This window comes from Patella vulgata, chromosome 1 (assembly GCF_932274485.2).
Source record: "Patella vulgata chromosome 1, xgPatVulg1.2, whole genome shotgun sequence".
Taxonomy (NCBI): Eukaryota; Metazoa; Mollusca; class Gastropoda; family Patellidae; genus Patella; species Patella vulgata.
This window is the reverse complement of record NC_065879.2, coordinates 13,688,311-13,704,229: the sequence shown is the minus strand read 5'-3', so window position 1 is coordinate 13,704,229 and position 15,919 is coordinate 13,688,311. Positions and strand designations below refer to the sequence as shown.

The window sequence follows — 15,919 nt, the reverse complement described above, 5'->3', positions numbered from 1 at the left end:
CAAGGCCCCTTGTACACATTGTCATGAATGTAAAAAAAAACCTTGACAGTTGGAATTTAAAATTCACCATAATGCCGCTGTCGGGGCATAGCGCATGGCATGGCATATGCCGGTTTACATTAGCCCAGCAGGAGCAGTAGGATGTTAAACCCCATTTCATTAACTGCGTTGCACCCCATCACTGGATCACAAGATTCAACGGCCACCCACCCCCCGTTGCTCTCTAGCATACAGACTTTAAATAGTTCATAGCTATTCATGAGACTCGGATGATTTTAGGCACAAGAGGGTGCAATGTAAGGCAGTTCTAGTGCAAAAGATTTAAATAAAAAAAGTGGAAAAGTTAAGATATATAATGGTTATATTTTGCAGGTTTTCAAATTTCTGTATGCATGTCGTCTAGCGGAGTATGGTTTCTCTCAAGAAGCTTTACATTATTGTGAAGTTATTAGTCGAAATGTACTACGTAGTCCAGCTTATTATCAATCACCATTTGCAAAATCTTTATATCAGGTATGATATATATGTTGAGTATTCATGACCTTTGTATATATGAATAGTAATGAGTTACGTGTGTGCGCAGCAGTGGAGTTCAGTTGTCATACTAAATCATGAAGTTGTCTTCTGTATATCAAACAAGAATGTGTTGTAATAACGTATAGGTAATTTTTACTTCAATATGCTTACTTTCATATTTCATGTGGCATATAGCAGATCATGACTTGTGCTGGTACACACAATGTTTTTCTCTGGGTTATATTCCTGATTGTTTGTCTTAATTTTGAGTGAAGTCTGTATCACTACACACTATAAGATTGGTATCGTTTAATATGGTTGTTTTAGCGCGAATAACGATGCATACAGTTTAATTTCAAAACATCGTTTGATAATTGATAATAACGCTTGAAAATTACAAAAATCGTTTAATTAGTACACCGTTGAATTTCTCTGAGAGCTGTTTAGAAATGGGGGATCCGTTTACTTATCTAATGGGTTTAATTACTAGCCGAGCACTTTAATTTCCCGAGACGCGTAAAAAAATTAACACCCGATGAATTTATCTACAGGGTTTAAATATTAGACGAAGCGTTTAATTTCCCGCAAGTCGTTTATCCGATCGTTTATTTTGATTTCGATTATTTACGTATGAATTACAAATAGAAAAGGTGAATATAAAAAGAAAATGCACAACCATCGATGCTCGCCTTACTGTGGTCGTAGTATTATTATCCATTATCCATTCAAAATAGTAATTCCGCTATTGACAAATACATGAAAAATCGGTGATATCGTAGACAAGTCACACACATCCCAGGTAATCACAAATGAATAAACTTCCACTTGTAGACGCCACAGGAAGAGATCGAAGTCAACCCCGCAATGTAATGTTGAACGACGATAATCTCATGAGACTTCTCACTGGCGCCAAAATCTCTATAGACAAGCTGTCACCCATTTTCATGCGGGTCAAACAGTATCAACAGGAAATATGCTTCAATGAATACTGCCTTGATGTTACGTAAACACTTGACTGCAGTACAACGATTACACCATGCGTAAATATAATTCTCAATTGCATGAAAATTCTTAAACAAAAACATAAAAAAATCTCAAGTAATTACGCATTGTTTGGATTGCTTCATTTAATTAGCTAAGTGAGAGTTCGGTTGTATTTACATACATAATCCGATATTAAATAAAATGTTAAATACTTAATTAATTGCTATGGATTGATAAAAAAATGATTAACTGAGTGAGATGTATGAAACTTTATATACCGATAACAATTATGGAAATTCTTGTATATATGATGTAATAAAAACATTATAGTAAATGATAAAAAAATCAGTTCCCGGGAAAAGTATGATAATTCTTTAACAACCAATGGTTTTCTCAAATTAGTATAAAATTAATACAGAAATAAATCATTAAATGGTTATAAAGCTGTGATACCTGACCAAAAGTTGTTACATGTATGTTTTTCTTGATAAAATATTAAAATCAAAATGAAAAAGACCGAGAATAAGCTTACGGTCACATACATGTATAATTGTGTTAACTCGTCCACTCAAATCCAAATTTATATCATTGCACCTCGAATTCCGTATAAGAATCAGCTTAGAATACCATAATGCGAATCGTAACACATTGTGGTCTAAACTGTCATAAAATAAATGATAAATCAATGGAACCTGTTAGAAGTTGGGAATGTTGGTTTATTTAAGGCGCCACGGATATATTTAAGTGTTTGAGATCGCTTTATTTACCACCCGCTTCCACTGAGGCGATATCGCAGACAATAACATGTTGTGTATATATGGTGCAATATTTTAGATTGTGATTAGTTAAAACAGGGATTAAATAATTATTAGATATTTATCTGAATCTATATCCCCATACACATTAATTACAGAAAGGGTCTGTGTATACACGCCATTGTGAGCAATTCACTTTTTAGTCATCCGATGGTTATTTTGAAAATACACGTACAACACAAAGTCATAGATATTCGCAATTCATACGTAAATAATCGAAATCAAAATAAACAATCGGATAAACGACTTGCGGGAAATTAAACGCTTTGTCTAATAATTAAACCCTGTAGATAAATTCATCGGGTGTTAATTTTTTACGCGTCTCGGGAAATTAAAGTGCTCGGCTAGTAATTAAACCCATTAGATAAGTAAACGGATACCCCATTTCTAAACACCTCTCGGAGAAATTCAACGGTGTACCATAAAATTAAACGATAGTACTAATTAAACGATTTTTGTAATTTTCAACCGTTATTATCAATTATCAAACGATGTTTTGAAATTAAACTGTATGCATCGTTATTCGCGCTAAAACAACCATATTAAACGATACCAATCTTATAGTGACAGGCCCAGGACTGTACAGCGCAGTGGACGCTTACGGCTAGCCCCCAGGACTGTTCCCCTATATTTGTCACTTCCGTTTCCCGTGTGTCCGATAGTCCCAATTAATAAGTCTGACACATGTATCACAATAACATTATCTACTATCTATCTTGTTGTAACTATAGTGATATCTGGTTTATATTACAGCTTGCTGATCGTTTAAAATATTGCGATCCTTCTCGTCAACATGAAGGAGAGGATATGGCTGATCCTGATTGGTTACAAAATCTAGCGATAATTTGTCAGGGTTATGATGTAAGTATACAATGAATTTGTTCTGAAGCTGATCCTTTGGGCTCGTAGTTAATCAAGGAGTCTATTTCTTTTTCAAGCGGCAAAAATGTGGTTTGAAAGAAACGATGCATAGAAAAGTACAGGATTTGAATGTTTCATCACCCATCATGTCTGTTCCAAAAAAAAGGTGGGGGGGGGGAGGGGGTTGGATGGCCGAATGGTTAGCGCGTGCGCGCTGTATCATAAGGTCTGTCATTGAGTCAACTGGCAGGGTTTCGATTCCCAGTTGTACATGACAAGGAGTAGGGCTGCCTGTCCAACCTTGTGGCTTTTCTCTGGGTCCTCCGGTTTCCTTCCACTGCTAAAGACACCTACGCACAATCAAATTATTGAAATAAAATTGAACTATATGTTAGTCCCGAAATGACCTAGTTTGTGTTGAGTGGACGTTAAATCCCATTTCTCTCTCCCTCCCTCTGTTCACAAAAGAGAAAACAAATGTAGTCACCTTTTGTTGAATAGGATTTGGCCGATGCATAAAACAATCTGATGAATCATGGTGGTGACTCATGATTCATATGCCTTTGTACCGGACACATCAGCTCTTGTACTGACGCATGTGGCTTCATGGAGGAAGGGTGTGGGTTGGGGTGGTATCATTTGCCTAAGGAGGGCTCATACCAAGTTTTCCCTGGATTTTGCAATTTCTTTCCAATTTTTTTTTAATTTTTGAAGACCCCATTAAAAACTTAAATTTCTATATTTTTAAACAGTATATCTCGTGTAACAAGATTGTTCTTTGATTTCAGGATGGCAGTATTCAACCGATATCTGGATCTGCCACACCAGCTGGATTTGGTGGAACCACAAACAGCAGTGATAGTGGAGAGGTTGCAGAATACACAAGTAACACACCTAATTTTGGTGCTGCACAGTACCAGAATTATTCACAGCCAGACGGTAGTACCTACACAGACCCCAATTATCAACAACAATATAACCAAGGTCAATATGATCAGACTCAAGGTTACTATCAACAAGGTCAAGGACAGTACCAACAAGATCAGGGGCAGTACCAACAAGTTCAAGGGCAGTACCAACAAGGTCAAGGACAGTACCAACAGGTTCAAGGTCAATATCAACAAACAGAAACCACCAATCAGGTACAGACAGATAAGCCTGCGACAGATGATAAAGTTGATACAACTCCAGCTGATTATTTAGGACAGTTACAGGCCTATAATCAACAATGGAGTCAATATAGTAAGTTTGTAGCCTGATCCATTTTTTTTTTTAATTGGTTGTTCGGTTAATACGAAAAAAACATGGTCCTGTGTACACATAGGCGCGACGCAAAAGAAGCCATGACAGTTGGAATTCGATATAAGAGTTGGCCATAGCGATGCTTTCCGGTCAAAATTTCCCTCATAGCACACTGCATGGTGTATGTCAGTCTACATTAGCCCAGTCGGAGCAGAAGAGTAGAACGTTAAACCCCATTTTATTTCATTCATTTGTAAGTAAAAAGTTGAAAAAAGTCTGTCCTGGTAACAAAGGATGTATGAGTAGATTTGTCGCGTCATAAAACACTTCGAAATATCTTTCAGCAATCATATGGTTAAAGGAGCTAAATCTGTATTCTTTGGCACCTAGAAATTGGCACAAATGGGTCGCAACATATATAATAATGTAATATGGATATATATAAAGTGATTTTCATTCAATCGATTCTGTTTTTCCTGTAATTTCTAATCAGTTATGTTCGGTGAAATACGTGAAGAGTACAAATTTAACGGCAGTCTTTGGAGTCTATGTTTAGCCTAGTTCATCATGTTGCTTCATTACAAATGGCACTCAAAAGCATTCTGACAATCGATTCGTGTGCCAAATTTAAAATTTCCATTGTGTCTTAAATATAAGAAGCCCATCTTTTCACAGTAAGATAACAACATAAATGTTGATTTAAATTGACCAGTAAGTCGTGTTTGCAATGTCGAAGACTGTAGATGATATTGAGTTAAAGACTCACCTCCTTTCAGTGAAATGAAATGGGGTTTAATTCCTACTGTTCTGCTCCTATGCTGGGCTAATGAAGAAGGGCATACGCCATACAGTGTGCTGTGAGGGAAATTTTGCCCGGACAGCGGCACTATGGTCTACTCTTATATCGAATTCCAACTGCCAAGGGATCTTTTACGTGCATTCCAATGTATACACGGGACCTCGTTTTTTTTGTCTCATCTGAAGGACTAGACAGCTGTCCTTGTCAGGTCCTCTGTCCTGCATCACTGACAAGGGGGAACCACACCGGAAAATCTGGATGAACTTTCTCGGCAAATGCAGGGATCGAACACCCAACCTCAAGGCTAGCAGGCCAGCATCTTACCCACTTAGCCACGTAATCCCGCCTCCTTTCAGAGTGACATATAAATATATTTCTCTCACAGTTCAGTCAGCCTTGAGAGCTGAATATGTTATTTGTTAATTTCAGACCAACAACAGGGATATGCAGCAGATTCAAATCATCAACAACCTACAGACGCAGCCAATACAAACCAGGCTAATAACTATAATACAGCCAATCAGAATACAGCATATGGACAACAAGGTATGGCATTATCAAACTTTTTAAGGTTGAAGGAGCCAAGTTGGCTAAGTGAGTAAGACTCTATCTCGCTAGTCTAGATGCCGTGGGTTCGATCCTGGTGTTGGCCGAGAAAGTCCATCAGGTTTTTTCGGTGTGGTTTCCCCTTGTCAGTGGTGCAGGACGTGGAGGCCTGGCACATTGGTGTGCATGTAAAAGATCCCTTGGCAGTTGGAATTCAATATAAGAGTAGACCATAGTGCTGCTGTCCGAGCAAAATTTCCCTTATAGCCCACTGCATATTTATTGACTACGGAAAAATATCGATATCGATATTCAAATTCTTGATATCGATACTCGTATAAAAAATAAAGGAGCTTCAATAAAATGAAATTAACGGAATGGTTTGTGTCAAATAATCGCCGTCATTTAATTCAAAACACGCTAAAACTAAAAACCACACACTAGACAAAAATTTTTGGGGTCGTTTACAACAGTGACAATGAATAATTAATTAATTGTTCAGGGGAAATGACAATGAATAATTAATTAATTGTTCAGGGGAAATAACTCGATTTTAATACAAATTTATTTATTGTTATAAGCAGCCGAGGAAAATTGTCAACAGCAATGATGGCAAGCGCGAAGCTGCGATTACTATTTTGTTAATAATACTATAAGATAAGCTGTCAATGAAACAAACATTAAGAAAACATAGTTTGAGGATCATAGGTTCTTTTTTTATTTGATCAATAACACATTTAAATGCATTATTAGCATACAAACAGTTATTTCTTTCAACTTTAAATTTTCCGATATATCGATATCGATATTGCCGAAATGGTTGCCGATATCGATATTCAAAATGGGTGTCAATTGCCAGCCCTACAGCATGTCCTATGCTCGTCTTCATTATCCCAGTTGGGTCAGAACAGCAGGATGTTAAACTCCATTTCATTTCATTTTCAACACTGGAATTGAACCTGGGACGCCCTGGTTTTTGAGCCAGCACCATGCTCACCGAGCCACCATGGTTCCTGATGTGTTGTATGTTTGTTAATCTGAAAATGACCTGGTTAATTACCACAATATCAACGTCAGATTGAATCCTTTTCTTTTTTACCTACAGGTTATTACCAACAGACAGGTGTAGAGGGTCAGCAAGGTTTTTATAATCAAGCTAGAAATAGTATAGCATCTACACAAAGCCAGCCTACAGAAGAAGATGATGATGATGATTACGAAGAGGAGGGAGAAGAAGTTGATTCTCTTGCTCCACAGACGTCTTCATTTGATTATTTTAGTGCTGCTACTGTTCAAAAAGTAGGTTATATGATAAAACTCTTTTACCTGTAACCGTCATAATACTATTCTATCTGTAACAGTTCAATGCCTAGATACCTGTATATACCTTGGCATGCACGTAAAAGTAGGTTATATTATAAAACTCTTCTACCTGTAACAGTTCAATACCTAGATAGGCCTACTGTGTATACCTTGGCATGCACGTAAAAGTAGGTTATATTATAAAACTCTTCTACCTGTAACAGTTCAATACCTAGATAGGCCTACTGTGTATACCTTGGCTTGCACGTAAAAGTAGGTTATATTATAAAACTCTTCTACCTGTAACAGTACAATACCTAGATAGGCCTACTGTGTATACCTTGGCTTGCACGTAAAAGTAGGTTATATCATGAGACTATTGTACCTGTAACTGTTTAAAACCTAGGTACTGTGTTCACCTTGATGTGTACGTAAAATAACTCTTGACAATTTGAAATAAGAGTAGGCTAGCCAGGCAAAATTTCCTTCACAGCACAAGTGGGATGATTTCGATTTCCAGCTTGTACATGACGAGGGGTAGGGTAACTGTCCAACCTCATGTGTTTTGTGTTTTGAGATTGTCTTATGAAACACCAACCTGTTAAAGCCACTATTTCGGGAGGTTGGATGGCCAAATTGTCTAAGGCATTTTTGCTTCATATCATAAGGTTTGTCATTGAGTCAAGTGGCTTGGTTTCGATTCCCAGCTTAAAAGTGACAAGGAGTAGGGAAGCTGTCCAACCGTGTGGGGTTTTTACGAGTCCTCCGGTTTCCTCCCACTGCTAAAGACCCCAACGCACAAGTGAAGTATGGAAATATTTTGGGTAATATTCTGGTTACATTTAGGTAATATTTCTGTTACATTTCGGGTAATATTTCTGTTACATTTTGGGTAATATTTCTGTTACATTTTGGGTAATATTCCTGTTACATTTTGGGTAATATTCCTGTTACATTTTGGGTAATATTCCTGTTACAGATTGTAGCTCCTCCATCCCGTGTACGGACAAATTCTAATAGTTCTACTGGAATGCCTCCACGTCAGCGTACAACATCTGGTAGTAGTACTGGTAGCATATCAGCTGCTAATCCTAAACCTAAACCTAATTCTACACAAGATAAGAAAAAACAGGAACCAAAACAGGTGAGTACCAGGAAGGTGTTTTATAGATTTGAATAAACAAGAATAAGATAGTTTCAATCATCCTAAAGGAAACTTAAATTCAGTGTCCTTAAAGATGGGTTCCCAGAAAAGTATTTATCAGGTGGTTATTTCCAATAAAAGTATGGCAATTCTAGTATATATGGAAAGTAGAGATATCCAATCTTACTAGAAAAATCTTGGATTCCCCACAAAACACTCATGGAGCGTATACAGGACAAAAATGTAAGGGTTCCCCTAATCAACAGCCCGACGATTAAGAATTTCTGCACGCGTGTGACCTTTGACATTGAGCGCTTGATGTACAAGTTGATAAATTTTATGAAGGGTTAGACGTACAACACTTTCTGAGATAAAAATGACGGAAAAAGACGTGGGTAGTGAATAATCCGAGAATGTAATTAGGATTTGATATTTGTAATAAATAGTAAGCGATTAAAGACAACATCGTCTTATGTATGCAATGAATTTTCCTCTGATGACCTGGTTTGATCGAATTTTAATAGCAGGGCATTCCTTTGTAATTACAATGTTTGAGAAGGATTTGAAGCATAATTATGACAAATTAATTAGTTTGAATATGTTTTTAGTCCATATATACCATTAAATCACCCAGTTTGTACGGGGGAATGTATCTTTAATGCACTGTATGTAACCCAGTATCATTTAATCTTGTGTATCTAGCACTAATTTCATTCACATTTGTTTAATATCAAATCTTTGTTTAAAAATTCATAAAAATCATTTAAAATCACCCAAAATCATCTAATTTGTACCTGTGTCCAGTTTAAACTGTGTCGAGTGGACATAAATCCCGATTTCTCTCTCTCTCTCGTAATCGAATCACTAAGCAAAAAAGTGCTTGTCTTGGAGATACCACAATAATGTACACTGATTACCTATAGAACACTTCCGTATTCAAACACGACAAATCATTGTGATACTAAATGAGGTCTTAAAAAAAAGTTGATTCATCTTAAAAATGAAATAAATGTTCTTCAAACGGGATTTTAATCTACAGAAAATAAAATAATAATAATTGTGATCTATTTGTTAAGGGTGAAAATGGAGGTGGTGGTTGGTTTAATATGTTTGGGTGGCGTAAAAAAACAAAAGAAAAAGAAATGAAGTTACCTGATGATAAAGATCCACAGGTCAGATTTTACTTCAATGATCATTTATAAACACAAAAATATAGTATGGAACACTATTACTATTTTAATTAAAGCGATGTTTTGTTGAGGGTTCATCCCCGGTTGTACGTGACAAGGAGTAGTGTCGCCTGTCCAACCTCGTGGGTTTTCTCCGGGTCCTCCGGTTTCCCCCCACTGCTAAAGACCCCTACGCGCAAGCGAATTATTGAAATAAATAAAAAATTAAACCATATGTTAGTCCCGAAATGACCTAGTTTGTGTCGAGTGGACGTTAAACCCCATCTCTCTCTCTCTCTCTCTCTTGTTGAAGGTTCTCTCAACATTATCAAGCAAATGATTGTGTTCCATATTATGTTTTTGTGTACATTTGTAGAGCACTAAATCCATCCAAAAGCATGCTCAAAGCGCTATGAGACAATATTTATATACACAGTGAATAGAAAGTCTAATTCTCGTAGTATTCTCGAAATAAGTGCAGAGTCTTCAGCTGTGATTTGAAAGTAGTCAAAGTTTCACTGTTTCGGATTTTTAGTGGTAAATCATTCCACAATTTAGGAGCAACTACACTAAAACTTATGTCACCAAAATGTTTCAGTTTTGAGTGTTTATTACATGTGTCAAATGCTAAATGCCACTCAAAGACGTTATCATACGTTTTAGATATGATATATTTGAGGCTGACCTTAAAAATATCTTTGTTTCACCAAACCCGACCCACAATCGAGGAGAAGGGTCGGTAGGTCGGTTTTTTTTTTCAGATTTTTTTTTAAGAGCTAATTTGACAGCTTGATAATTTTCCGGGTGCAAACATTCGTCTTCTTTTATTGGCAAACAAATCAATGACATCGGGATTTTTTGTGATGCACGACTCGCACACGAATTGCCACAAACTGACGTTTGAAACTCCCTCAACACGTTTTATAACGATCGTGCGGGTTGTGCCTTCATTTTTCTCGAAAACGAATATTGAAGAAAATAGAGGCAGAATCATTTCGTGGGAATGGACGTGCTTTCGTCTGCAACCATTTTGTTGAGAAGCGACACCTATGATGCTTTCGTCTTGATCAACCAGTTTCAATAATGAATCAAACCATAGCCATAGTAAAGGGAAATAACTCTCGTGATATATTTCAGGTTGACACACAAAATAAAATAAAAAGATCGCGGAAAAGTGCAATAAAATAATTTAAGTCGGGGGTGGTTTTAGTTAGTCGGTCGCGTTAGGCGAAACAAAGATATTTTTAAGGTCAGCCTGAGTGAACTATTATTTTTTGGCTAGATTGTATTAGGAAATGTCAAGAGTTATCTTATTGGCTATGACAAGTAATTGTCTCCCCTGATTTTATGATAGACAAATGTCTATGGGAGTTCTCTCATTCTCCCTTTTGCATAGCAATTTTTGTTGACTTTTTGATCTAGAATTGATGATGGAAATTTTACACCTGCTCAACATGCTTGTTGTTATTGCACAGAAAACCTACCCCACTTCTCTATATGATTTCTACTAAAACTAGTGTAAACCAGCAAAAGTGTGCAATAACATTGAACATGTCTAGTTATTGCACGCTTAAGCTCCACCCAATCTACTAGAGGGAAAACAATCTGCTTATTCAATGAAAAAAACAAAGGAAGATTTTCCGTCTATTGTACAACAAAGAATAAAATAACACTTGTTTTGTTTTTTTTTTTTTTTTTAGATTGTTTGGGATCCTGTTAATAAGAAATGGTTCAATCCCAATGCTGAAGAGTCATCAGCACCTGCTGCACCACCTCCTAAAGATACAGATTTAATGGGTACTGGTAAATTTTTATTGTTTAAATGTTCAAAATGATACATCTCTACATTTCTGTTTGGGAGAGGCTTGGGTGGTTTAATGTGTGTACTGTAGATCATAAGGTCTGTCACTGAGTCAAGTGCTGTGGTTTTGATCCCAGTCTTGAAGGTAACAAGGAGTAGGGTCACTTGTCCAACCTCAAGGGTTTTCTCCAGGTCCTCTAGTTTCCTTCCACTGCTAAAGACCCCTAAGTGCAAGCGAATTATTGAAAAAAAATTGAACTGTATGTTAGTCCCGAATTTACCTAAACCCCATTTCTCTCTCTATATATATAATCTGCAGAGGATGTATGTTGCAAAATTTTCATTTCATCAATTCTGAATTGAGTCATTTTTGGACGGATATTCCTTTTAGAGAATTAAGAATTCGGTATATTCTATAAACCATGTACACATTGGTGTGCACGTAAAAGATCCCTTGACAGTTGGAATTTGATATAAGAGTAGGCCGTAGTGCTGCTGTCCGGGCAAAATTTCCCTCATAGCACACATGCCCATCTTCATTAGCTCAGTTGGAGCAGAACAATAGGACGTTAAACCCCATTTCATTCATTCAATATCCCACAAATGACAATCAGCAGATTTAAGAATTCAGTATATTCTATAAATAAAAAGATATTATCTATTTGACTAATTGAATTATTTAATTGCAGGTAAAAGTAGTGGAATGAATGGTTCCGCACCACCAATGATGGGAGGCTCTGGAGGTACAAATAGATTCTCACTCAAGAGTGCTGGAGGTAAGTTACACAGTTAATACATTGTATTTTTTTATTTTTATTCATGATATCTGAATGAGATTGGGGGAACCGGCTTAGCCTATGTAAAACCCTTCACCCTGAAAAATATATATACATAATAAAGATATAGGGGTGTATATACATAGTTAAAATGTCACACACATACATATATATTATATAAAAGGTCTAATATTGAAGGTGGGGGGGAAAGGATAGCCGAATGGTTAGCACGTGCGCGCTGTATCATAGGAAATGAAATGAAATGAAATGAAATGGAGTTTAACGTCCTACTGTTCTGCTCCTAACCTGGGCTAATGAAGACGGGCATACGCCATACAGTGTGCTATGAGGGAAATTTTGCCCGGACAGCGGCACTACGGCCTACTCTTATATCGAATTCCAACTACCAAGGGATCTTTTACGTGCACGCCAATGTGTACACGGGACCTCGGTTTTTCGTACCATCCGAACGACTAGACAGCTTTCCTTGTCAGCCCCTCCGTCCTGCATCACTGACAAAGGAGAACCACGCCGGAAAATCTGGATGAACTTTCTCGGCCAATGCAGGGATCGAACACCCGACCTCCAGGCTAGCGGAAAATCTGGATGAACTTTCTCGGCCAATGCAGGGATCGAACCATGTTTTAGTCCCGAAATGACCTAGTTTGTGTCGAGTGGACATTAACCTCTCTCTCTCTCTCTCTCTCTAATATTGAAGAATACTCAAGCTTAATTGGCTGAGATTTAAAACCATGTATTAGTTCCAAAATGACCTAGTTTGTGTCGAGTGGATGTTAAACCTCATTTCTCTCTGTCTCTCTCTGTATTGGAAGTTTTTTTTAACTCAAAACTTAGTTCCAATCATAATACTTTCATAAGAATAGCTTAGGCCTTCTCTCATGTAGTTGGAAATGTCTGACTTTTTCCCTAGCCCTTATTATGGCTATTTATGATGCCTTTATATCAACTATATACTTGAATTAAACCCTGCTAATGAAATCTTAATTTACCGATATTAACAGGGGATGCTGGTATGTAAATATTTTATATTGTGGGAGTCTAGTTCATTCATTCATTCATTCATTCATTCATTTGGTAATGGTGAAATTATTATTCTTAGAGCTAAAATTGTTTGTGGTTTTATTATTTAGTTGGGTGTAGAATGCTAGAATAGCTTGGAAATTTTTTTAATATGCTCATATTTGATGTGGAGGTATATTGTTGTCACTTTCGTCTCTAGTTTTTTTATGAATACTCTACAGTTCTTATTGATAATTTTTTCGAACCTAAGCATTGTCCCTGCAGACATAAAAAATTTCCTGTTTCCAAATTTTTAGTGTTATCTTTCCATTTACATTTAAACATGGGACTAGACATTTACAAATGGACGTAACAAGAAACCTTATCAATATTTGGAATTTTCCATCACAAATTTCAAAGGATTCTTTTCATTTACATGTAAGAAAGAACACTGTCAAATTTCCATATTTCCAGATTTTAAATTTTGAACACATTTTATGGAGCTATGTTTTCATTCGCATTTTAATTGTTAAGGATTGTGATCACAATGCAGAAAATGTGCTCAATTCGTTCAAACTTGGTGGAATGTTTTAAACCTTGAGATTGTACGTTGGGACATTATGATGAAACATACTGTATTTCCAAAACTTTAGGATCGTAAAATACGAACATGTTTTGCAGGGTTATTTTTTAATTCATATTTTACTTTTAAAGTTGAGTACAGAGCTCATAATACAATATTTTAAAACTTGCTCTGTGGAATTTGTTGACAATGATATTAGAATTAGCATCGATGACTTTGCTGCTGGTGGGAGGTATAGATGGCCTGAAAAGCCACTATCCTATGTTGATAATTTATAAATGAATATTTATAAATTTAATATTATTTGCGAATTTCTATCAATGTACTTGTAAACATGACAGTTTGACATTTAAAAGTAAGTATAAGTTAATGTCTATTTTGACTTCACATTGGTCGTACACTTTTAGGTCCGCAGGGACACAAAAATCACTTCAAGTGCCTCCAAGACTTCCTTCAAAATTCTGGTCTATGTATGCTGGGGTTTCTGGAACATATTCTTAGCAAGTCTTAGTGGCTAGTTATGTGTACGAACCTGATCATTTTTTTTGTAAATACTGTATTTATACTTCATTTGTTTGATATTATTGACTACTATGTGTCAAGTGAATACTCAAAGGGCATGTCCATGTTTATTTATGGTTAAAGGGCGATAAACTGAAATTGTTGACTTTTTATATGCCCACATTGAAATGTGGTCGTATATTGTTGTCGCCCCTGTCGGTCGGTCCGGCGATCCGGCGTCCACAATAGCTTGTGGACGCTCTAGAGGCTAAAGTTAAAATCCGATTGACTTGAAATTTATACACAGTGTTTAAGGTCATGAGATGAAGAAGCCTATTGATTTTCAGCAATTTCCGATAATTACTGTCAGAGTTATCAGATTTTAGTGTATTATAAATGTTTCATTACCAAAAAAAGTAAAAATATGCGACAATACATGTGACTGCGCGGACGATTTAGCTGCTGTGGGCGTATGTTTCGTTGCCTGGCAACCTATCTTTATAAAATATCTCCATATACTGATAATATCAGAAGATTTTCAGAAAATACTGCGATATTTGTTTTCAGGGATATGGTCCAGCTCTCCAGGGGTTTCTTGTCTTGATTATAGAGTCTGTAGTTTAGACTGAATTTATGTCTTAATTATAGAGTCTGTAGTTTAGACTGAGTTTATGTCTTCATTATGTACCTTGTCTGATATTTCAGGTGCTAGAAATCAATATGTAGATGTTTTAAACCCTAAATCAAGTCCTTCACCATTACCTAATACTTTATTAAACACAGTACCACAAACAGCTGCTAATACCAATATATATAACCCTTTAAGTGGTAAGTTTTACCATCAAATACCAATATATATAACCATTTAAGTGGCAAGTTTCACCATCAAATACCAATATATATATATAACCCTTTAAGTGGTAAGTTTTACCATCAAATACCAATATATATAACACCTTAAGTGGTGGGGGAGTTGGATGGCCAAATCGTTAGCTCGCGTGCCTTACATCATAATTCAATTCCCCGGGTGTACCTGACAAAGAGTAGGGTCGCCTGTCTAACTTTGTGGGTTTTCTCAGGTTTCCTCCCACTGCTAAAGACCCCTTAGCACAAAAGCGAGTTATTGAAATAAAATAAAACATATGTTAGTCCGGAAATGACCTAGCGTATGTCGAGTGGACAAACTCTCTCTCTCTCTCTGTCTTTCTCTCTCTCTCTCTCTCTCTCTCTGGTAAGTTTTACCATCAAGACAATACCTCAGCAGCATTGTTTTCTGCAAAACAGCAAAACAATAGCTACAATAAGTATGGTGGGACAGAGAATGGAACACAATAATGATTAATGAAACCATTGCACCCTTAGTTTAATTTCTGTAAATAAGGACCCAGAATTTGCACAAAACTCATCATGATATAAATTTTTTCATTACAGCTTCTGGGCAAGCGTCCTCTGTTGGGGGAAATAAATTAGATATTCCACAACAAAGTCAGGTAACTCTAAAAGTATTATTAAACTTCTTATTCCTCTTTACCTAAAATGGTGAAATGGAATTCTATGATTGGGGTTATATAGAGAATTGAATGGTTGTTGTGTTTTAGTGTGCATGTATTCTGATACAAAACAATATTTAAATAGATTTTTTGTTTTTTTTGTATTTTGATTGATTTTATATTTTTGGCTTTTCGTGTATGGACTTTATTTTGTTACTTGTCTGTTTATTTTCTGAACAATTTTCCTATGAAATTGTGCATGTAGTTAACTACATAGATTATCTTCACTACGAACAAATATTTCACACAAGTTTATTTTCAGTTTTCGAAGCAATTAACCATTATTAATTAACACTAGAATCTGATGTTA

The 15,919-nt window shown here is 36.3% G+C and overlaps 1 protein-coding gene across 3 annotated transcripts in view; it reads left to right on the top strand.

The window, feature by feature from the left end:
• LOC126829306 (protein transport protein Sec16A) overlaps positions 1-15,919 on the top strand; it is a 49,743-nt gene that overhangs the window by 21,103 nt on the left and 12,721 nt on the right. For all 3 annotated transcript variants that reach the window (XM_050559104.2, XM_050559095.2, XM_050559087.2), the window contains 11 exons: positions 373-513; positions 3,069-3,176; positions 3,965-4,418; positions 5,647-5,763; positions 6,869-7,062; positions 8,045-8,209; positions 9,286-9,381; positions 11,079-11,175; positions 11,869-11,955; positions 14,765-14,887; positions 15,491-15,549. In XM_050559104.2, the coding sequence (XP_050415061.1) occupies positions 373-513; positions 3,069-3,176; positions 3,965-4,418; positions 5,647-5,763; positions 6,869-7,062; positions 8,045-8,209; positions 9,286-9,381; positions 11,079-11,175; positions 11,869-11,955; positions 14,765-14,887; positions 15,491-15,549 (1,641 nt within the window). The remainder of the gene's footprint in view (positions 1-372; positions 514-3,068; positions 3,177-3,964; positions 4,419-5,646; positions 5,764-6,868; positions 7,063-8,044; positions 8,210-9,285; positions 9,382-11,078; positions 11,176-11,868; positions 11,956-14,764; positions 14,888-15,490; positions 15,550-15,919) is intronic.